Source organism: Aplysia californica, unplaced genomic scaffold (genome assembly GCF_000002075.1).
Source record: "Aplysia californica isolate F4 #8 unplaced genomic scaffold, AplCal3.0 scaffold00174, whole genome shotgun sequence".
Taxonomy (NCBI): Eukaryota; Metazoa; Mollusca; class Gastropoda; order Aplysiida; family Aplysiidae; genus Aplysia; species Aplysia californica.
In genome coordinates, this window is record NW_004797444.1 from 214,738 (window position 1) to 228,457 (window position 13,720).

Here is a 13,720-nt window from a genome sequence, read left to right on the forward strand (position 1 = left end):
AAAGAGATTGCAGAACTTTTTATATTTTTTTCTAAGAATCGGACGCAACAGACGCAACCACAAAAAATCAGGATACTGGCGATCGAAATCGGGAAAATCGGGTTGCTTGAGATTTGGGGGAAAAAATCGGGATATCCCGAAATCGGGACAGTGGCAGGTCTGGAAATGTGAACAAACTAGTCACTAAATATTTAAGTGTAAGAGTAAGAGCTTTATTGCACTTGCAACACAACTAGGTCATATAAGTGCCGGAGATTAGAGATGTTACAAGAGAATTTCACCTAGCTGTGTCATCTTTGACTCAGAGGTAGACGTGTAATGACCTTCCATCCTTCATGGTTGCGAGCTGCCGTTGCACATTCTGCTATATCCAGGCCAGTCCATGTTTTTATCCTTACATTACTTTGGAATCGTACGTGGTAAGTTCCCCTACCTTTTCCACGGTGGCCGGCCACATTCGTCCAACATTTTCAACACATCCATAAGAAAAAAAATATGACCACACAGGGATGACAACTTTTCAAAGCCAAACTAACCTTGGATAGCAGCTGCAAACTGAGTAGCCATGTAAAGAAATTCCTGAATTGCTTGGAGTCTTTTGAGGAAGAACAGACTGTTCAGTATTGGCCGAGTGGTCTCGTTGAACGTCGACAGCTGGAAATTTTACAACACAACACAGAGTGGGTTAATCCTACTGTTTTAAATTGTGTTTCTTAATTATGTGCTTATGTCAAATCAAATCACTGAAATAAAATCCTCAAATTGTTATGATAAGACCAAAAAAAAATTGGCCTATGTTTTGTTTTGGTAAAGAGAAGCACATCAACACAATAATGGTTATTAAGTGCAGGGCAAAAGTTAGAAAGACCGACAGAAACAAGAAAGGGGAAAGTAAAGAATTAGGACTTACCAGAAGTGTCCTTCCACCACCCACAAAAACTGGACTATTACAAGCCGAGATGACAAAAGGAGCAACTACAAATCCAGTTGTCTTCGTATGTTTTCATATTCTTGACTTCTAATTTTAAACAGACAGTAAAATTATGCGGGAAAATATGAAAAAAAGGGGGATACTTTAGGGTTAGGACCTCTGTCAAGAAGCTTTTAAAAATGAATCCACTACAAACTCAAGTATAAATTCTCTTAAAATTTTAAACTTACTTCAAACAGCAACGATCCAAACTTACTTTTTGTTATTTCAACAATCACACAAACACACCCCCACAATTATTTTAAGACATAGTATGAAATGCAACTCCCATTTCTTCTTAAATTCAACCCCCCTTCCATCTCAACAAGTAATTCGCATACAAACCGTCATACAAATATGCACGCACACTTAACACTTTGCCGCCTCATCTCGCCGATTGGCGATGTTCATCACCCAGTTTCTTTGGAAATTCCCAGAATTAATTTGATGGCAAAGTGTTAAACACAGAAAGCGATTCTCTCTCGCTCACAGTAGACATCCCAAAAAAGGAAGTAAGTCCCAGTCACCTGCATGGACTTGGCCTCCCTCACTGTGTCCACTTTCTTCCACACGACCGGCACATCCAGGGACTCCATGCCGTCCAGCAGCTCAGCGAAATCCGACTCGAGGCGGGTGAAGAGCCCATTAAAGCCCATGAGCAGCATCTGGCCCGAGGTCAGCTGGTCCACAATCCCTCCCTGCTGTGCGCTAGCCCCTCCCGAGGGGAGCAGAGTGGCAAACTCTTGCTGCAGCCACTTCACCTCACTCAGGAGATCTGTCGGCTTCTCATCCTGGGGAGGGATTTTTTAAGTTTAAAAAATTTTACAGCACGTGCAACATAAATTGGTTGTCATATAAGTGCCAAAGATTAGAGGTTTTGCTACTAAAGAGTTCTATACAAAAAAGAGAAAGAGGAGAGATAAAGACAATAAATGTTTTTAGTTTAGTTTTAGTAAGTGTTTTACGGCACTTGCTACACAATAAGCTCAAATAAGTGCCGAAGATTAGAAGTGATACAAGAGTAACAAACACAAAAAAGAAGAAGGGAAGACATAGATGACAGATGTTTAACATTATCCACCATGCAGCGCACAGAGCGTGCAATATTTATTCCCACGGTCCAGGATACAGATGCGGTACATGCTATATCACACCGTCGCAAATCGGTGTCCCGTGGGGAAAAGGTACTGCTTCTTACCATCGCTGTTAGGCAACCTGTGGGGGGCAAAGTGTTAATAGGAAAGAAGAAGCAAACCACACGAAAGCACCTGCCGATAAATGTGAGATTGGAAAAGAAGGAGCAAACCCCACCTGAGCACCCACCAACCACCCACAATATCTAGTTTTGAGTTGTGAGTGAAGAGAAGCAGGTAAGACACAGCAGAATTTTGATAAAGCAAGTAAGACGAAAACAACAGAGGAAAAGAAAAAAGAGTGGGAACTAATAGTGGTACCCTCCAACCACCCGTTATTAGGCATTCGACTCCGACAAGACTGTATCCTAGGGTTCATAGCCATGAAAACTTCTCAAACAACCCATGTTCCCAAATACATTGACCTCAAAGAAAACTTGGTGACTTTCAAGCCATCATGACCTCTTTTCAACCAGTACCAATTTCATGGATTTTCCTGAACAGCCAGAATTATACCTGTGCTTTCACTCACTTTTTGTATAATGAACAATTTTGAATGTAGAGCTCCATTTCATTCACTATACTTGTGTGTGCGTGTGTTTGTGTGCGTGCGCGTGAGTATGTGTGCGTGCATGCAAGCGTGCGTGTGAAAGTGTGTGTGTGTGCACGAGAGAGGAATGATTACAATGATGGTTTCAATTCACTGAGAGAAAGGAAAGCCCCCATTGACTGAAGGAAAACAGAGAGCACAAACACACACAAGTTCAGACCTGTATTCCCATGATGGCATTGCGATGCAAAAGTTCCAGCTGGCTGACCATGGTGGCCAGAGGGAGGCTGCTACCGTTGATCACTTTCTCCAGTCTCGTCACGATGGACAGGAAGTGCGGATCGCTGGCCTGCGACAGCTTGACCGCCTCCGGCAGGATGATGGAGCGGAAATTCATGTTCAGATCCTGGTCGGAGATATACACACAACAGATGCTGTTTAACTCTTTAACTCTAGAATTATTTTCCACATTTAAACTGATTTTTTTTTCCAGATCTCGCAAAACTTGTAACGGTGGATACACGCAAAATATTCATAAAACTGTTTCAAAGTGAAAGAGGAAGTCGTTTATACATTTACCTAACACTTCCAAGTCAAAATAAATTTATTTTGATTCGTAAAAAAGAGTGCAACAGCAATTAAATGCTTCATGCAGCCTGCGATCTGACCAGATGCTGGGACTGTCAACTCGAGGACTGGGAGATTTTCATTGGACACCCCCATCATCTACTCAAGGTTATAGACTTAACAATCAAGGTTGGAAACACACTGATGTTATCTTGCTCTAATCTTGTAATAACTGTTTCTTTTTAAAAAATTTCCACACACCAAAATAAACCCTTCACACTTAAATGAAAGGAGACACAAAAGTTAGCCCACAGCATGTTCATGCTATCTTTATAGTGCAAGCTGACTCCTATTTTTATGGATGGCTCACAAACCAACATCGGAAAGAACGAAATTGATTTTTTTTTAACAGTTACACGATCCGAGCATAATAAAAGCAATATATTGTCACTTTCCCAAGGAAATAAGTTCCTCCAATGGTTTTTACTCACTGCACAGCAAGAAAAAAACTGTTTAACTTAACTCACTCACTGCCAGGCATTTCTCGGCAGGATAACTGAGGAATGCCAGGCTTTCGGGACCTTTTTCAAAACCTCACTGTGAGCTTATTAATTTGTGTACAGCATTGAACTTTTCCACAAACAATGACATTGAAACATACTCAACAAATCAAAAAAAATAATTTTGTGATACCTTTACCGTGTGAAATTTTATGAGTTTGTGAATATGTGGCAAAATCGAGAAAAAAACCTTTCACATAACATTTAGGTGCTTGGTACATTCAGTCGATATTCAAGCCTTTATATCTTTATCTCTGAAAGAAATAGATTTTGTTTCAACTCACAAATGTTGAAGAGTCACTTTGAAAAGATATCTGACAAATTTTATATAACTGGAATATCATTTAAGTCATCAGTTCACCCATCCTGAGCATCAACGTACTGGGGGAGGGGTGCCACTATTTGAAGTTTGTTGTGTAGACCTAGGAGGATCTATGTCAGCTGTATTCTTATCATTTGGGGTCTAAATTTACGTTGTGTTATCTTTGACGTTTGTGTGACGGGACCGGGAAGCATCGGATCATAGGTCTGAGCATGGGGAACACCCGATTCTAGATCTCTAGGCCTAGATCTAGCACAATTGTCATCTTCACTTGAGTCCGCACCTCTCCTATTTCCTTTCCTATACTCATTATCAACTCTGTATGATGGTTCATCATCACTATCATCTGCAAAAAGATCTAAATCTGACCCTTTATTGACGAATGGGTCTATCAATTCAAATGTTCCGACCTCGTTGAGACGCCCTCACCACCGTAACTGAGCGTCAGTAGTTTTTAGTTCGTTTCAGGTGAGTTCGAAAAAGTCTGATTTTTAAGTAGCTTATTCAAGGGAAGTTACTGCAACAATGCGGAATCGAAACTAAACTGGTTTATGTCGCCTACTTCCAACTGTCAAGCCCGAAACGCGTCGGGGAATGTTTGAAAAATAGTAGAAAAAACGCACCCAACGGGTTTTGGGTTTGGCAGGCAGCGGTCTACGCGGATCACCCGACAGGGTTCGGGCATGGCAGTGAGTGAGTTAAGATACAAGGTTGTTGTTTTTTAAGACATCAGAGCAAACAAAACACAGAAGCAAATATCAAAATGAACAATATTAAACAACTTCTGCACAGGCACAGCAAAGAAACAATGCTTCAAAATATGAACATTTCATTTTAGTACTTCTTGTGAGGAAAGATACAGACCTGTAGGGCTATGTACACTTTGTGCGTGGCTCTCAGGCTCTGCTGCAGGCTGTTCACATGGACCAGGTCTACAATCTGTGTGGTAAACAAATAAATGCAGTTGTAGTCAGCACAACAGTCACATTCTGTTTCAGTAAGAGTATTATGGCACAAAACAGTAACAAACACAAAAAAGAAGGAGGAGAGAGAGATTAGGACGAAAGATGTTTGTCAGGAAAGAAGGAACAAATCGCACCAGAGCATCCGCCAACCACCGACCCATTAGCCATGATATCTTACACTGATAACAGGCTGTCAAAATCAGTACTGAAAAAAAAAACCCTCATTGAAACTAATAAAAATTGTTTAAACACTCACTCAATAACGATCAATTAGTGTTCCGAAAAGACAAGAGATATACAGAATCAATGGAGAAAAAGTGAAGAAGTAGAACCTACGAGTTACCCTTGGCAACCGTCAACCACCCTCAAGACAAATAGGAAAAAAGAGCCTGAGAGGTGCACCCAAAGCGAAAAAATAGTGAAAAAAGGGAAGAAATGTGGGGAGAAAAATGAACGGTCAAACATAAATGAGTCGAGCCGCAAGACATTAGCCATATTTAGTGTGAACAATTTGATAGTTTGCTTGCAAGAGTAAACAGAGCCACACCAACAAAATACAGATGACTAAAAAAGAAGGAAAAAGATAGAAACCACAGAATGAGAGTAGAGACGGACATATTTCGCTCAAGAACAGAGTGCGGTAACAGTACTCTTTAAAAAAAAAAAAGAAGAAGAAAAGAAACAGAAAATAAACCTCCCACAAGATGTGAACCAGAAAGCTGTCAAACCCCACCTGAGAGTAGCGGTTGAGAGTTTCCAGGAACTGGTTCACGTTGCCGCTCATGCTGCAGAGTTCATCAAGGAACCAGTCGCCATCCCGAGAAGTCAGGTCCATCAGTCTGTCTCCAGCCCCTGGGGTCAAAGAACATGTGCATAACATACCAGCCATTTTGATTGGAAAACATAAGGTACAAGGGACAAAAATGTCATACTATGATGAATGAACCATTTCTAAAGTGGATTCAAATAACACATCAACACTTCTGACCCAGTGCTGTACCCAAGTATCTTTTACATTTAAAAATGAGAAGAAGAAAAAACCATCAAGAATAGACTACTTATTAGTTAGAAAAGCCTAGAAACTGGCTTGAGAGCAGTCTGCTGCAACATATTTAGGTCTATCTTTAGAGCAAAGCACTACTCTGTGCCGCAAAATTTACTACTATAGACATCTGAGTACAAACTTATTCGAACTTATATCACATTCTGCAAGGAATTTCCCCGGGAAATGTTTATACCACACATCTAAAAGAATTGCTTTATTTCCACTCAATGGACATTGTGATAAGAGAGAATTGTAAATGGTTTGACCATTTTATGGGAATCATGTAACCAAATTTTAGTGTTGTGCTTTGCAATTATTTTGTAGTGCTGAGGCTTAAAATATGAAGCAGACTAAGACTGTTGATGCTTTTATTTCATGCCTCAGTTTAATTCTACTTGAGAGAACTGACCAAAAAATCAGAACAAGAATTCAGAAACACAAATTATAGCTTTTACTGACGCAAATATAAATATATTGTACTACTATCTTTTTCAAAAACCATCAACCACAGGATGGAATTCAAATTTTAAGAACATGATAACATTCTTTTGCTTTCAGCTCATAAGCGTTGCAAGAGTTGTCCACAATTTACCTGCAGCAGCCCCTTCCATGAGCAGGTATCTCTTGTTGAGGGTGTATAGAGCAGACACAATCACAGACATCAGGCTGCGCTCTCCTTCCACGCCATTTTCTGGAGGGAGTGAAACCAAAGCAAAAGCAAGTGTATTACACAACAATGAAATATATTGAAATGTGGAGTTCTTTTTTCTTGGAATTTTCGTGGGCTAAGATCCTTTAGGATGCCATTACATTTTGTGACTTCCAATTTGACTTTTAAAAATGCTCCCATGTTTCATAACCAGTAACAATCTCGGCACAGCATCAGGGGTTGCAATTCCAATTAGTATTTAGATGTCTGACAGCGAACTCAAACCGTACCTGCTTATTTTTGTTACATAGTTGTAATTAATTCAAAACATGTAATTCATTGTAATGCGCACATGGATCAAGAGCTTTCCGAGCCCCTAATCTTCATGTAACATTCTGTGCTCTGCAGTGCATGAAGACCCACACTTTGGGCCATCTCATGAAGGCTCTCTCGACTGTCCTCATCAACAATAGCCTCAATGGTTGCAACTAATGGAGGAGTCGTTTTTGTACCTGGAGTACTTTTGCCCATGGTTTCGGTAATTCCTGATTTTATGCTTTCATAATGCTGTATTTATTGAAAGCCAGCCGTTGCTCACCAGACCAAAGTGCTCAACGCATTTCTGCTAATGTCATAACTTCTTCACTTAAAGATCTAATGATCTTTGTAGCAGACCAAATTAAATGAAACTTGGAACACAGCATCAGTTGACAAAAACTTTAGGGAACATAGGCTAAGCGTTCATGATGCAATTTAGTATTCAGAAAATGCCGCCGTCTCAGTTTGTCTGAAAATCCCCTCATACATTAAGAGGTAAAGTAATTATATGGAACATACAGAAAAAATTATTACAAAGGCAGGCCTAACTTACAAACAAATGAAGTCCACTTTCGATAAAGGCAAATGGGTCCAACATGAAAAGCAGACACATAGCCAAACACAAATATTATTAAGAGTGAGCTGCCACATGTCGTAGTTACTGAGCTGTGCAGTATACAAAGAGTCATCATGACAACAGCCAGGAATAGATATGGACAAAAATAACACAATTAGCACTGAAAACAGGTAGAAAGAGCAGACCATATCTCTGCCCCACAATCAACCATCCAAGACGTGTGAGGACCCACCATAAACAAAAAGCTTGATGGCTTCATCTGCCTCCTGCACTTGCATCTCCAAGGCTAGAGTCTCCTGGTTGTCCTGTCCTCGTCGCTCTATCAACTGTGGACACACAGGCATGGTATGAATTTTACACCCGCTTTCAACTCGTGAATTAACTTTCAAGGCTTGCTTTTGTTTCTTTGAGTAAAGAGAAGTACATCAACACAATAATGGCCATTTAGTGCTGGGGAAAAGTAAGACAGACAGACACAGAAACAACTGAGGAAAATAAAGATGTAGGCCCTACCAGTTGCGCCCTCCAAATAGCACAATAATGGTCATTTAAAGCTGGGGAAAAGAAAGACAAAGAGGAAGAAACAACAGAGGGAAAGTAAAGAAGTAGGCCTTACCAGTTGCACCCTCCACCCACCCACCCTTCAATGCTGTAAGGTTATTTTAGAGAATGAGCCTCCAAGTTCTCATATATCTCTGAGTAAAAGAAGTTCACTGCAAAAAAGTAAAATTGTCATTCAAAAGGCACAAAATAAACAGCAAACAGTATTTATAACGATTGGGATTGGACACCCGTTAGATTTACTCAATAAAACAACGTTCCTAGGAGGAAACTGAACTCAGGGCCTTCTGCTTGAAACCCTAAGGAGACCAACCACAACATCAGACCCCTGTCCAACTACGTAAAGAAAAGTTTGACTCACTGACGACACACATTCTGGTAATTTTGCCGTTTTGGGACACTTTTAAAAATGCTCACAACATCCTTATTCATACTGATTTTTCAATTCTTTACTTAAAACTTTAAAAGGTTGCCAAAAACATGCATACATAAAATATGCACACACATGTTTCTGATCAGTGTAAAGTGGTTAGAAATGTGCCGCAACATTACTTTTGGTCTGCTACTGATCAGACTTATGTGACCACTACATCCTTAAAGAGTTAGGTTAATCTTCACAAAAACACAGAACAAGTTTCAACAATTAGATTACCTTCATCAGTTTGCTGTTGGTATCAGTGAGTACATTCTGCAGTTTTGTCTCCATCGCCATGACAGTTTGGGCTTTGCTCATCTGCGACACCGGGGCCGGGCTGTACGAGTCTTGGAACTGGCTCAGGACTTCCTCACACCTGGGAAGAAAAAGAAGAACAATGAAGATACAATGATTATGATGGAAGTGGCATTGATGACAGTAATAGTGCTGATGACAATGAGAAAAGGAAAGCTTTATTTCAAATTGAAATCCATAAAATAATATTTCTTTTAAAAAGTGTATCACTAATTATTCAGTTCAGCTTTATGATTACGATTATGCAGACGATGAAGATAAGAGGAAGTGAAAAATGGAACCCTAATGAAGACAATAAAAATACTTTCTATTATTTTATCTGAGAATTTCCAACTGAACTATAATTTTTTTTATAGAAATCATAAAAATGATGATAATACTGATAGTAACAACATCATACATCATAATGACAAGGATGAAGACTTCATTTTTCAAAAGCAGAAATAATTATACTTTCAATACAAGAGTTCAGCTAGTCTGAAAAACAAGAGAAGGATGGTAACTCAATGGTGATTACAGAGAGCAACAAAAGCACTACGATACGATTCACACACAAAAAATGAAAAAGCAAGACAGTTTATTCAGCTTCTCATTTTTTATTCATACTTGCAAAAGTAACTTACTTCTGAGATGTGAAATTGCTAAGCAGTTCCTGTAGCCATCCTAAGAACTTGTATGTTCGGTTGTCTTCAGCATATACAACACCAAACTGGAGGCAATTTGGTTAAAAAAACATAAGTTCATAAAAAACAACTTTTGTTACAAATACTTTCAAATGTACTCATTCTAAAGGGATATATTATATCCATAGAAGTTAATGTGTAGGGGGGCATTACATGTGGGTCTCCTCCTCCTGATTCTTGTCTTTTATGTCTTTATCTTGCAAATACTTGTTATAATGATTAGCATGTAGTTTTAGGTAAAACACTTCAGAAAACAAAGACATAATAGCCTTTCAACTTTCAACTACATCCCTCCAATAAAGAATGAGGTCACTTAAATTGAGAAATCTCTCTCTCTCTCTCTCTCTCTATCATGCTATCTATTCTTGTCATTCTCCCAGGCTCTCTTCGACATTCTCACCATCTTCCCATCTTACCTGTGAGACAATGTTGCTGTAGAGGAGCAGGCTCTTGATGACACTCTGCAGCAGGGAGCGCCGCTGCTCTATGGCAGACACCATCTCTGCCTCCAGCTGTTCACACTGAAGCAACAACAAGAATATAATTTACTCACAAACTGGTAACAACCATTTAGAAACATTTCACTGAGTTTCTACATCCAAAAAAGATCCCTGTGCCTGAACTTAAAACAAAAGCAGAAATTTCTGCTTACTTTTTGATCAACTCCTGAAAAAAATTCAAATACAGTCAAACCTGTGTAAGACGGCCAACCATTGTCAAGGAGAAAAGTGGCCGTATAAGACAGGTGGCCGTCTTAGGCAGGACTGATCAAGATGAAGAAAACAAACTATTCCCATCTGAGGTCCCAATCGAAAGTAGCCGCATTGTTGATGTTTTTGTTGTTGTTGTGTTTGTTGTTGTAATTGGTTTGTATTTCGTTTGTTAATTTTATTTTGTTGCTGATTTTGCTCAAGGGTGACAATAAAACGAAATGTATCAGACGATAAGACCGAGTGCCATCTTAAAACAAACACATGGGTCGCCACCACTCGGAAAACGAGCGACGCTTCTGTCACAAGTTCATGTTGACGTCCTTTGTTACTTTGTTACAGACTGGGTAAACAGTGACCACTCATCTCACTTACGACTTGTGTATGAGTTATGGGAGGGGCTATGGTTTATGAGGGATCACACGCTTACCTCACCAGCAGCTGAAAATTGGTACCTATTGGTCAACAGTGGGAGGGGCCTACGCAACATGATCGGTTGGAGGGACTACCAAAAAAGTAACATCGACAGGTGATTGAATTATGACGGCTCGTCCACAACGCCAGGGGCCAATGCACAATTTATGACAAAACGTAATGGAGTCACTAAGGTGGCCGCCTAAGACAGGTGTTATTGCTTTGCGTGATAGGGGTTGTGTGTTAAAATATGGTGGCCCCGGCCGCGTTGGACAGGTGCCCGTTTTACACAGTTAAATTATATAGAAAAAACGTAACGGGGGAAATGGAAAGTGGCCGTCTGTACAGTTGACCGTCTTATAGAGGTGGCCGTCAGGGCAGGTTTGACTGTACATGACAGCTCTAGGGAATACTTTCAGTGTTTCAGTCATCTACAGTGGCAAATTTTGGCAACATGAAAAATCTTCAATACCATGAACTAACATGCAACAATTTCCTTCACACACAGTGTCTTGTGAGTCAACACAATTTGAAACAAATCTGGACCAAATTGAAAGCTGAATAAAAAAAAACACACTGACCAATAAATGATGACCAGCAACACATAAACTGATATATGTTATATTTTTTAAGTTATTGTTTTTAAGTTACAGTTTACAACATAACAGGCATTTCAAAAGGAAAGGAGAAGTACGATAAAAAAAACTATCTTAAAAAAACCCCAGCAGACTACAATAAAGAGTCCACCCATTACCCAATGTACCCTCCCAGGAAGAGATGATGTCTAAATCTTGTTATATTGTGCAGAACCAGGATTATAAAACAACCCCCTCGTCAAATAATGCATTTCTTCTCTTTGCTTTTGGCTTTAAAAAAAATGTTTTGGACTCACAGTCTAGTACTATGACCGTGACCAAAAGCAAACAGTGACTGTCACATGAAGAGAGAAGAGAAGCACAAAAATTCCACTTCTGTAAACATATTGGGAAACCTTTTTAAAAAAATTAAATAGAGAGAACACACATTCTCACAAGCTAAATGTTCCACAAGCTAATTTTTCAGAAACATAAGGTATTCAATAGTTTAGCCAGTACTACGCCGACCTGCAGTACAGGAAACCTTGGTTCAATGCCCATTAGTTTTGATACCCCTGTACCCACTAAGATCAGTATTATTAGAAACAGACTTTGAATCAGAAGTCGGTTGAGCGTCTAGGATAATTCCATGGAGCCGAGAAGGGGCAATAAAGCTACAGCACGCCATACCTGGGATATAATCTGTGACTGTCCAGCACTCTGCAGAAAGGCCGAGGAAGCAGCAAAACTTGGAGGTCCCAGCTCCAGTGGGGAAGACACGTCTCCACACAAAGTCTTGAACGACAGACCCTGAAGCTTCTCCAGGCACACCTGGTTTGCAAAAGTGTTAAACGTTTGAACTATTAAACCTCTAGACAAAGCAAATATGAAAATGTGAACACTGATATAAAATAAACTAAAAAACATGCTACACTCAAGTCAAAAGTAAACTCCCAGTCTCCCCCAAGATATAGCATTGGAAATTTCACTGCACAAAAAGCATCTTTAATAATTACATAAATTCATTTTAAGTTATGAAAACTACAGATTAACTCTAAGTATATGGAAGGTTATTTCATCTTTGTCCACAGCTAACTTTGTGATCTAATTTTTCAGAAATACGTCCCTACATCTCCACTCTTATCTAACCTTTTTGGATAAAATAAAACACTAAACTGAGTTAAAATGCATGATCCTTGCAATCATTAAGACAAACTGTTTGGGTGTTTTGTAGATTTTTATTATGACTAAACAACAAAACGATGCTGAGTGCCAGCTGAACTGGCTCGCTGTAAACTAAGGGTTAACACTATGACAGTTGCTTACAAACTATGTGACACTCTATTCTTTGGCTGAGTAAAACATTAGACTTCAACAAAACAAAACAGAGCACAGCCAGAGAAATCAAAACCGTAGACACAAGTGACTGACGAAGCAGAGCAATATGCCAGTGACATATCCATAGCCAAGAAAAGGACAGACATATGCTGCAGCATGGGGAACACAGGAGTAGAAGTCATGAAAGAGGAGAAGAAAAAAATGGCAGAAATAAGAAAAGATCAAGATGAACATTCAGGACATGATAGGACACAGGAGGAATGGAGGAGAAAGACAAAACAACACAAGAAGACAAACGCTGACCTGTGTCTCATGGCTTCAGGAGAAAGAGGAGGAGATAGCAATGAAAAAGAAAGAAAAAAAAGAGTGAAAGGGAAAAGCAAGTGGGGGTGGAAAAGGAGAAGAAAAGAAGGGGAAGAAAAAAACAGGACGAAGCAGAGAAAAAGAAAAAAAAAGGTAAGTTTAGTTTAGTTTTAGTAAGAGTTTTACGGCACTTGCAACACAATAAGGTCATATAAGTGCCGAAGAATAGATGTGTTACAAGAGAGTAACAAACACAAAAAAGAAGGAGGGGAGATAAGGACGACAGATGTTTGATAGGAAAGAAGGAGCAAACCACACCAGAGCACCCGCCAACCACCCACAAAAAAAGGTAAAGAGGAGAAGAAAAGAAGGAGGTTGCAAGGAAGAAAAGGAAGAAAAAAACCAAAGAAAAAGAACAAAAAGACCAAAGGACAGGTCACAGAAATGAAAGACTATAGCAAAAACACGTACACTGTGCACTTTGTGCCAGTTGCTGTACTCGTTGATCTTTTCTCCCACGGCCTCCATCACATGATCTCTTGTGGCTTTCAACACCATGTAGTCCGAGTATCTGTGGAGCAGAAAGAACACAATAAGACTGAAGTTGTTTTTGTCACTGTTTTTAGCAAAAGAGTGCTTGCAACACATTCAGGTCAGAAAGTGATGACGATTAGAGATGTTACAAGAAAGTAACAAACACACACACACACAAAAAAAAAAGAATGAGATGTTTTGGGGGTTTGTTTTTTG

General features: G+C 39.5%; 1 protein-coding gene across 1 annotated transcript in view; it reads right to left on the reverse strand.

Moving 5' to 3' along the window:
* Nucleotides 1-13,720, reverse strand: part of LOC101852767 (serine/threonine-protein kinase SMG1) — an 85,973-nt gene that overhangs the window by 21,919 nt on the left and 50,334 nt on the right. The window contains exons 52-63 of the mRNA XM_005098154.3: nt 13,442-13,541; nt 12,020-12,160; nt 10,047-10,151; nt 9,571-9,656; nt 8,870-9,008; nt 7,889-7,982; nt 6,705-6,803; nt 5,801-5,919; nt 4,967-5,041; nt 2,874-3,059; nt 1,498-1,761; nt 537-654 (exon numbers count right to left, since the gene is read on the reverse strand). Of these exons, the coding sequence (XP_005098211.1) occupies nt 537-654; nt 1,498-1,761; nt 2,874-3,059; nt 4,967-5,041; nt 5,801-5,919; nt 6,705-6,803; nt 7,889-7,982; nt 8,870-9,008; nt 9,571-9,656; nt 10,047-10,151; nt 12,020-12,160; nt 13,442-13,541 (1,526 nt within the window). The remainder of the gene's footprint in view (nt 1-536; nt 655-1,497; nt 1,762-2,873; nt 3,060-4,966; nt 5,042-5,800; nt 5,920-6,704; nt 6,804-7,888; nt 7,983-8,869; nt 9,009-9,570; nt 9,657-10,046; nt 10,152-12,019; nt 12,161-13,441; nt 13,542-13,720) is intronic.